At 29.0% G+C, this 13,442-nt stretch overlaps 3 protein-coding genes and 1 long non-coding RNA gene across 4 annotated transcripts in view; all 4 read right to left on the reverse strand.

Annotated features, from left to right (window-relative positions):
- Nucleotides 1-3,269: 3,269 nt before the first annotated feature.
- On the reverse strand, nucleotides 3,270-5,010 carry LOC106755745 (S-type anion channel SLAH1). The gene is made up of 2 exons (XM_014637955.2): nucleotides 4,096-5,010; nucleotides 3,270-3,663 (listed from the first exon to the last, which is right to left on the reverse strand). The coding sequence occupies exons 1-2, from the start codon at nucleotides 4,951-4,953 to the stop codon at nucleotides 3,421-3,423; spliced, it is 1,101 nt and encodes a 366-aa protein (XP_014493441.1). The 5' UTR covers nucleotides 4,954-5,010; the 3' UTR covers nucleotides 3,270-3,420.
- Nucleotides 5,011-8,368: 3,358 nt separating this feature from the next.
- On the reverse strand, nucleotides 8,369-9,166 carry LOC106780008 (dirigent protein 2-like). The gene has a single exon (XM_014668246.2). It carries the CDS (start codon nucleotides 8,945-8,947, stop codon nucleotides 8,429-8,431), a length of 519 nt encoding a protein of 172 aa, XP_014523732.1. The 5' UTR covers nucleotides 8,948-9,166; the 3' UTR covers nucleotides 8,369-8,428.
- Nucleotides 9,167-11,401: 2,235 nt separating this feature from the next.
- LOC106780017 (dirigent protein 2-like) lies at nucleotides 11,402-12,001 on the reverse strand. The gene has a single exon (XM_014668255.2). The coding sequence runs from the start codon at nucleotides 11,985-11,987 to the stop codon at nucleotides 11,442-11,444; it is 546 nt and encodes a 181-aa protein (XP_014523741.1). The 5' UTR covers nucleotides 11,988-12,001; the 3' UTR covers nucleotides 11,402-11,441.
- Nucleotides 12,002-13,059: 1,058 nt separating this feature from the next.
- LOC111240549 overlaps nucleotides 13,060-13,442 on the reverse strand; it is a 2,272-nt gene continuing 1,889 nt past the window's right edge. Inside the window, exon 3 of the long non-coding RNA XR_002665959.1 lies at nucleotides 13,060-13,300. This is a non-coding gene — a long non-coding RNA (uncharacterized LOC111240549). The remainder of the gene's footprint in view (nucleotides 13,301-13,442) is intronic.

Genomic DNA, 13,442 nt, shown 5'->3' on the forward strand with positions numbered 1-13,442 from the left:
TCCATTTTTTTATATGAATATTGGAGAAAATTGTTTCGAATTGATATTGAGTAAAATTATCTATGTTCACATTCATTGGAGTTATTTCTTTTAGAAACAGTGTCATAATATGTTCAGATAACGTAAATTTGTGTTATGTCATAAAATATGTAGACCTATTACAACGTACAAAACTATGTACGTCATAGTTCATTTTTGTACGTCATAAAATATGATTTTTGTACTAGTGCATTTGGAATTTAACCCAAGAATGACCATTATTATACTCAGTGTACTCATTCCCTTGGTTGAGGTGAGGCGTATGTTTAACATGTGGATCATGGTGTTTAAGGAAAAAGTACCATCAGTATTAGCCATAGGGAAGAAAAGAAAAGAAGAAAGGGTAAGGAAGAATCAAAATTAGGCTGATATCATGTAAGGATTGTAACAAATGTGTTTTTATTGATCTTGAAAGAGTAACCAACGTACAATATATAGAATATACATGACCAGCGTACAATAATTAACGTACAACATTCTGCTGTGTCCTTTTCTTATTCCCTTGTTACCTCCACTAATATTAACACATGCGCTTCTTTTGTGTAATAACCTAGACTCCTATCTACGTTTCGCATTCCCTCGGAGAGTCCTACCATGTTAACCTTTGTTCTTTTACTAGTCCGTTTCATTCCTTTTATACTTTTAAGGTTATTTCGAATACTTTCAGAGCATATACTTTCATAAATCTTTCAGCAAGAAGAGGAATTTCCCCCACTGGCAGCAGACAATGTCGTGATAGTTATCTCGCCGGAGTTCAGTGCAACTGGTGGAGTCACTAAAGAACCGACTGGTGGAGCAGTCACTAAAGAATTGTCGGTCGGTGGAGCAGCTGGTGGAGCAGCTGGTGGAGCAGCCGATGGAGCAGACCATGCCGTGATAGTTATCTCGTCGGAGCTCAGTGCAACTGGTGAAGTCACTGAAAAACCTGCTGGTGGAGCAGTCACTGAAGAATCGTGGGTCGGTGGAGGAGCCGGTGGAGCAGCAGAGAAGTAATATTTTAGAAATTCAATCTCTGGGTACTGTTTGATAATTTTTGGATTTATATCCAAAAGGCCGATTAAGACCATACTACAAGAGGTCGTAGTTAATACAATCACGAGTACTGTTCTAGTACCAATAGCTGAATTTTTAATATATAAGTTATTTCAAAATAGAGAAAGGGGAAATAAAAAAAATAATATATACGATAATCACATCGACATTAGGATTTTGTTTTGGTGCCTTAGTTCCTCTAGGGTTCTTGAATGAGTACAAAAATCATATTTTATGACGTACAAAAACGAACTATGACGTACATAGTTTTGTACGTTATAACAGGTCTACATATTTTATGACATAACAAAGATTTACGTTATCTGAACATATTATGACACTGTTTCTAGAAGAAATAACTCTAATGAATGTGAACATAAATAATTTTACTCAATTAATATTATGACACTGTTTCTAAAATTAACATGTGGATCATGGTGTTTAAGGAAAAAGCACCATCAGTATTAGCCATAGGGAAGAAAAGAAAAGAAGAAAGGATAAGGAATGATCGAAATTAGGCTGATATCATGTAAGGATTGTAACAAATGTGTTTTTATTGATCTTGAAAGAGTAACCAGCATACAATATATAAAATATACATGACCAACGTACAGTAATTAACGTACAATAATTAAGGAAAGAATATATCAACAAAATCAATTATGTAGAAACTAAATAAGGTAAACTATAATCAAATATATTATTTGCTATCAATTTGGTTCATGATAATTAATTCGTGTCACTTCTAATGAGATAACACTTTAAATCAAAGAAGACTAGGTAAAACTTCGTACTCAATAGAATTTGGTTGACTGAGACCGTTGAAATTTTCTCAAAAGTTTTAGAAAAAAAGGATCAAAAAGGAAAAAGAAAAAAAATAAAAAAAAAAGAGAGTAATTATATTCTAAACCTTTGTTTAAGGTATAACACGAGCTTGATGTGTTATTAAGGTTTGTCTTTTTCTTTTTTGGGCTTTTGATCTAATGGAGGTTGTGATGGTTTTGTGACTAATTTGAATAGGTTTGGTGAAAATGAATTATGAGCTTCTGAATCATTTGAAATGGTACTTTTTAGTTTGATTAAGTTTCGTTTATACTTAATGATTTGAAAGACTGTATGAATAAACTTATCTACAATTATTTTAAGTAATAATTTTAAATTCATGTTTTAGATATAAAATTAGGTTGAACATTTTTAAAAAAACTTGTATGTCTCATAATAACTATATTCAACTTGAATATGATTATTTCTAGTAAAATTTCATATCTCATCAGAATCTATATAATATAGAAGTGAAAACAATTATCACTTTATATAAGTTAATTTTATGAATACAGGTTAGATTTAATCCCATATGTTATTAAAGTCAATCTTACAAAAATTTATTATTTTGTTTTTGTATTATTTGTAATTAGATACATATAAATATATATTTTCACAATCTCTCATCCATGTTTTAATGCGAGGGAGTATGTTTAAGATTTTTACCTTTAATTTTTAATAACGAATTAACCTTAAACTCCCCTTCTAATAAAAGATATATACAATAAAAAATATATCATGCTCTATTTAAGTTAAAATTAAATAAAAATAAATAAGTGGACTTGAGGGTCATTCACTAGATTATTAAAGAAATATTTTAAGAATGAAGTTTATAGAGTAATTGATTATTTGCTTCAAATGATTTTATTTCTAAATTACTATTGTTGTTGCTGCTTTTTTGCATAGAAAAAATGATAAATAAAATTGTGATAGGCAACACAAATTTGGGCTTTCCACCGTGCATGAACCTATCTAAGAAGGAGCCCACACCAAAACACATCATGTGATGATATATAAATGTGGTGTTCGTGGTGTGAGACTGAAAGAATGCACAATTGCATGTTAGATGTGTGGGGTTATTAGCACAAAAAGTGTAGCATTTTGTTGCTTCTTTTCTCAATGTTGAGGTTTTACAACATAAAAGTTCTTTCCACGTCATTTCAATACAAAGTTATTTATAAACTAAAATTTGAGACAACTCATTTAAACATGCTAGAAAATACACGGTTCAGGATAGAAGCTCGACGTTACACTGAAAATGATCTCTCATGAAAATGTCTATAATTCATAGTAATGGTGTTCTGTTAATGTTACTGCATTTAAGAAAAAGAATTCAAGTTGAATAATATAAAAATTGATATAAACGATAAGGGTAATATTAGATCTATATTAACAAGGTCTGAGTCTAACAACGTATGAGATTTATAATTCTCTGTTTAAAACCTTAAAGACAATAACTAATATATCTTATATTATATATTAACAAGATAGACTAAAAATAACAACAACATATGTGTGTGTTTGAAACTAAGGTTGAAAAGAGGTAAAAGCGTGTCTGCTCATGTTGATAGCAGTGATAAGCAGTAATATGAGAGAGACCAAAACTGAGACAGATGATAAAACAAACATGATGGCGTGAGCCATGATTCCCTTAACTTCATGAGCATACTCTACTGAAGCAAGTGCCAAAGCCGTAAGAGGAAAAGAATAAGCCCACCATGTCACATTGAACTTCTTCATCGACTTCTTAAATAGCATAGGCCTTGAAACCTGTTTGTTCAAAAGCAAACAACAAAACTGATTACTAATTTTGTTTTGGTGGCCTAATCCTACCAAATGAATTGTCCCAGCTGTATTATATCCCTTAATAATTGCAAGTTGCAACAATGATAGTCAGATCAAGAATCAGAATACCATGAAACGTACAGAATTTGACTACATCAGTACAGAGTTTAGACCAACTTTTTTGTTAGATAGATAAACATGGACATTCACCTACCTATACTACTAAGACATGTAATGATTTTTTCCGCTTCACAGAAACTTATCTCACTAACCTCGTTTGCTATAATACCATTTCTGAACCATAAAAGTTTCATACATGACAGAAATCCAATATTAAAATGTTAGAAATCTACTAAAAATAAAACAATTTACAAATCTAAACAGGAAATATAACTTGAAAGTTAAACCTGAAATTACCAGGGACAAGAAGAGGAAGAAGGAGAGGAAGAAGAGCATCTTGCATGTGGTATCAAACTTGCCACAAATGGAGTTCCAAGCCAAGCTAGCCATGCTGGGTGCTGCAAAGAACAAGAAGAAAACTGGACGCAGCATTGAAGGGATATTATTGTTCCCTGCTAATCTCTGATACAGTGTGACAAAAAGCACCAAGTAATGAACAATACCCAAAGAAAACATGCATAGTGCACTCTCCTTCCAACCCATTTGCGCAGCAGCCTGTGCCCCCACCAAGTTCCCAATCACAGACAGCTGACTTGTTGGGTTTGCTCCAACTGACAAAAACCTCTTCCCTTTTGTAAACCACTGCCCATAAATCTTCACATCAAGCATCACCATTGGCACAACGAACACCCACCAAAGTATTTTGAAAAAAAGTGTTCTTGGGGAGAGGAATGGTGATGATTCTAGCAAAATTAGCCAACAGATCCAGGGGACAAATAGATAATTCACCCCCACATGGTTTAAGAATTCATCCTTAACCATGTCAAAGTGTAAAACACATTTTAGAATGTAAAGAAAAGAGAGTGTGGCCAGAATGAACAAAGCCAAGAACCATAGGAGAGTGTGGACAGAAGAGGGTATGGATGAAAATAAACGTCTCAGAGCATGTGCATCTTGGATTGGCTCAATCAGGATCTTCAACAGAAAAGCTTGGCTTGTGAGAGACAAACTAATCCTGAAATACCCTGCATGGAATTGTGTCATAATAGAGGATAAAGATTTGATTTGGATGCAATTTGACTGAGTTTTGGTGATTGAAACATCTATCGGTAACTCTACATGGTGTTCTGGATGTTGTTTCTCGTTCTCATCCATTTCAACCTTTGTGACAAGATCCTTTTGATGTGCTTTCTGATAACAGAGAGAGTGATGTATTTATATATAGGGTGTTGGTTTAATCACCATGAAACTTTTCAAAATTATGCAACTATTTTTTTTAATATTTTTCATTCATCAAGAATGAAATTATACTAACGTTAAGATACAAACAAAGTGTGTCATTAAATAAAAATAGAAATTAATCATAGATTTATATTAATTGATAAGAGATTTTTGAAATAATATTACCAAAAATAAAATAAATATGCAATCAATTGGTAGTAAAAAAGTATGATAGTGATGTCTGTGTCACTGTAAGTGGTAGTGAGAATAGGAGATGAAACTTCAAGGGTTGCAGAAGCTGCAATTTTGAACTGGAAAATGATATTTTAACACCATTTTTTTGACATTATTTTGACACTGCACACATGTCAAAATATGATTGGACGATTTTAAATTAAAAAAAAACTTTTGAACTCCTTCTTCTCTGTATATAAGCCAAAACTTGATCCTAAAGTTGGTGCCGTTTACAGCTAAAGTTTGTGTCATTTACAGCTATAGACACACTCTTGTGGGCACCATTTTTAATAAGACCAATACTACTTATATTTCGTTATGACTTTTGTATATGCTCCAAACAATTTTAATACTTCCTGTGTTATTTTCTTCATTGTCATTATATTCTTTTATGAATTGTTTGGTAAGAGTTAATTAAGGGAGAAAACAAGAGTTTGATAACATCATTGTTTAAAAATGTGAGGTGTATATAGAAGTGAAAAATAGTGTATATAGAAGTTATCCAGATTTTGCTCATATGGTCCTGATTGATAACTATGGAGCAAGTGTTGTCCTTTTTTTGGGTAATAAAAGTTTGATAGAAGTGTCACTTTGTGCAGTAGAATTTGAGATGTCTTTAGATTGTCATGTATTTTTCCAGAGTTTGATTAACATGTGAATTATTATTATGGTGTGATTGAGAATTATTGGTCTCTGTGCAATGCACTTTCAGGACTGAATTTAAGTGTTCCATAAAAAGAAGAAATAAGATGAATAAATATATGAAAGACAGAAATGGATACCGTATAAAAAAGATTTAATTAATTTTTTGGTTTTTATATTTCTTTTAAATGTTAAGTTGGTTCTTTAATTTTTTTATTCTTTTGATTTTTTTTAAAGTGATTTAATATGATATTTTTGTTAGGATTGTACAAACGATATTAAAATTATTATCACTTGTAAATTTGTGATAATAATTTTTTTATTTGGTTTTGATAATAATTTGAGGACTGAATTTAAGTTTTCGATAAAAAAAAAGGAAAAAATAAGATGAATAAATATATGAAAGACAGATAGGTTTAATTAGATTTTTAGTTTTTATTTTTTTAAATGTCAAGTTTGTTTTTCAATTTTTTTTATTTTAATTTGGTTTTAATTTTTTTAAAGTGATTTAATGTGACATTTTTGTAAGGATGGTACAAAAGTATCAAAAGTTATTGTCACTTGTGATAGTCTGATTTGATCCTATATTTATTTTTTAGATTTAATTTAGTTTTGATTTTTGTAAAAATAGAACAATATTTTTTTTTTAAATTAGGATAAAATTTATTTTTTTTATAAATGCTAATAATTTTATTAAAATTAACATTTTTATTAAATATTTTCGAGAATAATTTTGAATTAACTTTAAAATCTATACTAAAATGAAACAAATAATTTTTGAAAAAATTAAATACTTAGGTTAGGACAAGTCACATGAGTTATATATATATATATATATATATATATATATATATATATATATATATATATATATATATATATATATATATATTATGAGTTAAAACTTAAATATTAATAAATTATACTATTTAATTTATAAATTTTAATTTGTTCGTGTCTTTCTTAGGTTTATAACTTGTGTTCCATTGCACAACAAACTGTGAAGTGACATGAAAAAAAATAAAAAGAAAGTAAAAAAATTAAAAAATACAATAAAATAATCATAAATTAACACGTGATACTAACTTTTTGGACTATATTAACAAAAATATCAAATTAAATCATTTTAAAAAAAGATAAAACTAAATTAAGATGAAAAACAGACAAAAATAAAGACAAAAAAATAGTTAAATCTATATAAAAATAAGTAAAATAAAAATATTTGTTTTTAAAGAAAAAGGCTATAAAATCCTTAACATAGGGATGATAATGTAAGTTGATCCATCCTATTTTGATTCGTCTCATGTTTGGTTTGTAAGAAAGGGAACAAACTAACCAGCCTTGCATAGTTAGGAGGCATCATAACTCTATTAAGTTTATATTTTTGAATTTTTATAAAAACTCATTATTTTCATAATATTAAAATAAAATTATCTTTATCTTAATTATAAGTTTCTAAATAACTTATTATATTTTAATATTATTATTATAATTGATTTTCTAAGTTCCTAAATGATATCTTCTATTTTAATATATTTATTCTAGTTGAGTCTAATAAGTTCCAAAATAATGTACTCTATTTTAATTTTTCTTATATTATTTTAATTAAAACGTTAATTTTAATTTTAATTAATTTTTATCAAACACATGCAACCGATAATCAGAAGTTCTAAACATCTATATTATATTTCACTTCAATAATACTTATCTTTTATTACTTTTTAGTTCATCCCACGTAGCATTTGGTTTCCTAACATGTGAGTTGATTTGTATATAAAATTTTGTTTTATAATTTTCTTTCATCCAAAATGTAAAATTCTAGAATGTTTAATTTTAATAATCTTATTTTTATTTAATTGAATTAGTAGAAATAATAATTTTACAAACCTATTTATTAAAAAGATAATATTCATAATTTTATAATTTGTAATTTTAAAGTACAATCAAAGCATGTTAAAAATTTCATAGCATAAATATATAACTAAAAGAACGAAAACTAAATTTCTTGTAACTAAAATTGTCAAGCAATTAAGGTTCTCCCAAAAAAAAAAAACTTAATTGATGGAAATTCACACAATAATCACATTAAATAGACACGTCATCAACTATAGATATATTACAATATATAGAGTATATGGAGCAATTGGTCTCGTTTCGTTGGTTCCATGAATTATAAGTGTATAGTAAACCTTAGATTAAAGAAACCAAAATATTAATTAGATACACTCTTTTTCTTATAAGCCTACCACTTAGATCCATGACTAACCCATATTGTAATTCTCTCTAACAACAATCAAAAGCAAAATTAGAAATATCTCTTTTAAATTTCTCTTTCTTTATTAATTTGTGGACCAAACAACTTTTGTTTTATCTTCTCTCTCAATTTCTTACCTAATTCAATAGAAGGGTAATTAATAATTTCTTGTTTTTCTATTAATTATTTTTATATCTGTGTTTTTTTTTTATTGCGAATTTTGTGGGCAAAAGTAAAAGAAGAATAATTTATTAATTATTATTAAATTTAAAAATGTTTTCAAGGTCTTAAAGTTACATTAAAACGAATGGCAGAATGTGCTGTTGCAGGATCATAGACAACAGTTTCAAGTGTAGCATAACCCCTGAGAAAAGCAAACCTTCCAGTTCCAGACACCACCGAAAGCTCTTTATAATGCTCGTGTTGCCGACTAACGCCCTGGATCTGTAACGTGCTTCCACTGAATTCCGCATTCGTGAACAGGATCGAAAGAATCGCGTTCACATTAGCGCCATCCTTGGCTGATACCACCAGCACCCCCTGGGCCCGGCCCACTTGAGTAGAGAGTGGACTTGGGCCCATGGTGACAGGGTCGTCGACTGCAATTATGGTTCCGAATTGGTCGAAGGTCCAGTCCCTTCCGGGGAGCCCAATGATTGGGGTGACGGTTGCACCGGGCCCTTTTGCTGTGTCTTGAAGGTAGAAATTCAAAGTTGTTTGAGCATTAGTTTGGTAAAACAATGTGATGGATATGAAAAGGAGCAATGAGAAGAAGGAGAAGAATTTGGATGATGCCATTTTATGGTATGATGCTGAAATAATTGGATGATATTTATAGCACTAAGCCAGAAATTAAGCTATTTATTTAATGTTTCCTTAGGCGTTAAAAAATTGATTGATCTCACTTTTCATGTGAGTAAAGAAAGAAGCGTCTTCTTTTTCTCTTGCCAACTGTTAATGATTCGAAACCGTTGTTTGTATTGATGTAAGATGAAGAAAATCGTGTGTTTCAGACAAACTAACGTTCACCACATGAAATTAGCCTCAGTTTTCACTTCTTCCCGTAAAACACATCAAACTTCTTTTACTTCTTCACTTTATATATATATATATATATATATATATATATATATATATATATATATATATATATATATATATACAAACTTCACATATTTCAGTTTTAATATATCAAAAGAATACCATTTTAATTCGATCGATAATGTTAATTATGTTACAATCTATTAGATTAATATAATTCAAAACATAATTGGTCTTTAATAATTATAATATGTATTAATTAAAGAAAAATTAACATTAGAATAAAATTAATCTTGAAAGTATCATGTGTTTTAAATTTAAAAAGTGGAATTAAGTATATTTTTGTTCTTAAACTATAATGCAATTTTGATTTTTGTTTTTATTTAAAATTTTGATTCTATTATATTCTCGTAGTTAAGAAATTTATGCATGTTCTCCTTGTCCGATGATGTTTGTATGATGAACACTGAATTACGTTAACTTTATAAGAAAATGGCACGAGAACATTCCAACTTAATTTGTCGTTTGTTATATCCAGAATCAGTTAACATCATTGGATGAAAATAGCTATATTCATACATTTTTTAAGTATATGAATCTAATATAATTTGTTTCGGGTATAGGATTGACGTCCCTTACTTAAAGCACTCTAAGTTGTCCTGAAGACCAGATGGACTCTCTAGTGATCCTTTATTATCCAAGTTACGTTATTTGTTCTCCTTCCTCCTTGTCAAAGCTGTGTGGGCGAATACTTGTCAAAGACACTCTGACGCTCAAGTTAGTAATATAATCGAACGGTTAGCACAACAAGTGATGCATATAATATGCATAATGATCCTAAAGTCATATATGAGACCTTTATTTATACTAGTTTTGATGGACCTTTAGCTTTTACTAGCTTAATGACGGTTCAATCACACTTTAATCTGCATTAGGGACATAATGAGTCATTACCACTAATAATCTGACCATACTGTTAGGTCATATTGGACGCGACTTAGGCTTGGGAGAACGATCCTGGTGTGCGGTCTAGGTGGACGAGTCGGGTAGGTAGTTTGGAAAAATTGCTTAGGTGGAAGATCTGGATATTCTGCTTAAGTGGTACTTAGTCCCAAGGTAGGTAAAGCATAAGTACACAATTAAATTTGATATAAAGACAAAAATACAAATTCATGTTATAGTTTAAAGATAAAAGACATTAGTGAAAAGTAAAATGATTTCTTTTAATGTTGAATGTATAATTAATCTTTTTTATATCAGAGAAGATAACAATTTTTAATAATTGAAATCATTAATAGAGAAATTAATGAAATTAAAATTTGTGTATTAAGACAGACATTGTGTTTCGTATTCAAAACAAAACATGTTTATTTATTAGTATTATTTAAAATTAAATAGATAAATAAATGTATTAATTAGTCTTTTATTATGGTATCTGTATTTAGATTTATGATATACTTTAATTTCTAAGATTAAATATGTTTTTGTCTTTTAACTTTAACTGAAAATTGAAATTAGTCTTTTTTTTCAAAATTTTAAACTAATTTAGTTCTTCATCTGTAGGAGTGTGTAAATTTAATCTTTTAACCAAAATTTGTTAAGTTTATTTGAAGTTTCAAACATGTTTCTTTACTAACAACGAAGAAAAAAATGTGTGAAAAAATGTAAACAACTCAAATGTTATTATGAAATATATTGTGAATGTCATATTAAATTAATAAAATTTTGATTAAAAAGACTAAATCCACATATTTCCAAAATTGAATAACTAAATTGTATCAAAGTTTTAAAGAAGAATTAATTATAACTTTTACTTAACATTTAATGACCAAAAACATATTTAACTCTAATTTTTATATTTCCTTTATTCAATTAACTCTCAAAATCGGTTAGATAAAATAAATTTGGTCTCTTTCATTAAATATATTTAATACTTTTTAAAGAAGTGTCACGTGTTAAAATTTAAAAAATAAATCATAAATTTAAATATAAAAGTAAAATTACTAAGTTTATTTATTTTTAAAGATGTTTACAATTAAGAAAATAAAACTTAAAAAACTGTAACATATACAAAGTATTAATTTTTTATTTTGAAGATATTGAAAAAATAATATATATTTTAAATTGTCCTTAATTTTAATTTTAAATTAACGAAAGAGCAGAAAATATAGCTAATTAGTTAATTAAGAATAAAAATGAAAAAGTGATGTAATATTATTTAGAATGAAAGAAAAAGTAATACATAGTTTTGTCAAGTACGTAAGGTTATGGTGAAGCGAACGGTGGAGCGTGCAGTCGCAGGATCATAAGCCACAGTTTGCAATGTAGCATAGCCTCTGGCAAAACGAAATTGACCAGTGCCAGCCACAACAGACACCGTTCTAACATTATCATTCTGCCGATTAATGCCTTGCAGCTCCAAGCTGCTACCATTCAACTGCCAACTGCTGAACACAATTGAAAGCACCACATTCACATAAGCTCCATCACGAGACGAAACCACCAGCAAACCTTGGGCCCGGCCCACCAACGTAGACGCTGGGCTTGGGTCCACCGTCACTGGATCATCCACCACAAACACGCTTCCAAATGTGTTGAAGTTCCAATTCCTTCCCTTGATGCCCGCCACTGCTGCAACTGTGGCATTCGGCCCTCTTGTTATGTCTTGCAGGTAGAAGACGTATGTTGTTTCACGATCCGTAGGTTGTGGGATTTGAGCATAAGCTTGATAAACCAGTGTGATGAATAATATCATCAGCATAGGAATGGAGAAGGGTGTTGAAACTGCTGCTGCCATTTTCTTTTTGTGGGGTTTATTCAACGTTTGGGATGTAGATGTCGTGAAATATTCATGAATTTATACAAGTGAAAGCGTGTTTCTGACAGCTTAAACTTTTGTTGTTTTTTTAACATTTAAGATAATTTAATAATGAAATTATTCATTTGGTGTAAGTTTTTTTTTAAAAAAAAAATTATAATTTAAAATAAATTTTGCCACAAAACCGGTTTGTAGAATGAAGTTTACACTCATTTATATACACTAAATTAATCATTAATCTTATCTATAGTCGACGTGGAATCTCAACATAAATATTAACGAAAAAAAAACTCTTGTCGAAAATCTTTATTACAGCTGGGTTTTGGAAAAAAAGTTCTTGTTCTTATAACGTTTCTTGTTTGTCTGATAGTAAGTCTGTGCGTTACCTATCACGTGAGTAAAGCACTCTGGTGAATGAAGTATAAGCATAACGTAAGATTTTCATTTTCTATGGAAAAAAAGTACAGAAAAAAAAACAAATGACGTTACATAAAAGATGTTACTTTAAAATATATAATCTTATTTTGTAAGTTTCATTTATAAAATTGAATTAGATTTAAAATATATTAATATAATATCAAAATTATGATTAAAATCTACTCTAATACCTATTATTAGACGGTTAAAAGAAATAATGAAATATGGTATTAAATAGATTTAAAAACCTTTTTGAATATAAATATCTTCATATTAAAAATAATATCTTTATCTCTTATTTAATTTGGATTGGAGTATGCTACAGTAACCCGCATTAATAGACTTGAAATAATTTTTCACTGAAAATTTTTCCATTATTAAAATTTTTTATTCCTTTTAATTGTTACATAATCAGATTAAACATATTTTTCATCTATAAAGTATTTTTAAAAATTATAGTTCATTTTAAACTAAATTCTATATTTATTTTATTTTTATATTTTACGAAAATCACATAAAAATACTTTTTTAGTAATAATGAATAGAGTGTTTTATATATGACAAATAAAGTAATTGTGACATCCCAATTATATAGCATACATGTATATAATTTAAGACGTCATTATAGATAATATTTGAAAGCAGTCAAGAGTAGAGTAGTATAAAGATCAGGATTACAGTCATCCAGGAATTTAGGGGGAACTAAAAGCGTGGAATGCTAAACTAATTCAAACTAGATAAATTGGAAAGTGTCTCAAAATAACATAATTTAGAAATGTTCATAGGGGCATAACAGCCCAGAAATTCCTAGAGAGTCTAGGCAGCGACGTCTTCATTATCCTCCAGGACATTCTCCACAGACACCTCATTCTCTTCTGCTCACATCCAAGATGGATGATCATCGCAACAGGGCAACACACACAACATGGTAACACAGCAGACAAACAATTGCAAGGGTGAGCTAATTATATAAAAAGCATACTATTAACAGTAATTAACGTTCAAGAACAAACTCAA

This window comes from Vigna radiata, chromosome 2 (assembly GCF_000741045.1).
Source record: "Vigna radiata var. radiata cultivar VC1973A chromosome 2, Vradiata_ver6, whole genome shotgun sequence".
Taxonomy (NCBI): domain Eukaryota; kingdom Viridiplantae; phylum Streptophyta; class Magnoliopsida; order Fabales; family Fabaceae; genus Vigna; species Vigna radiata.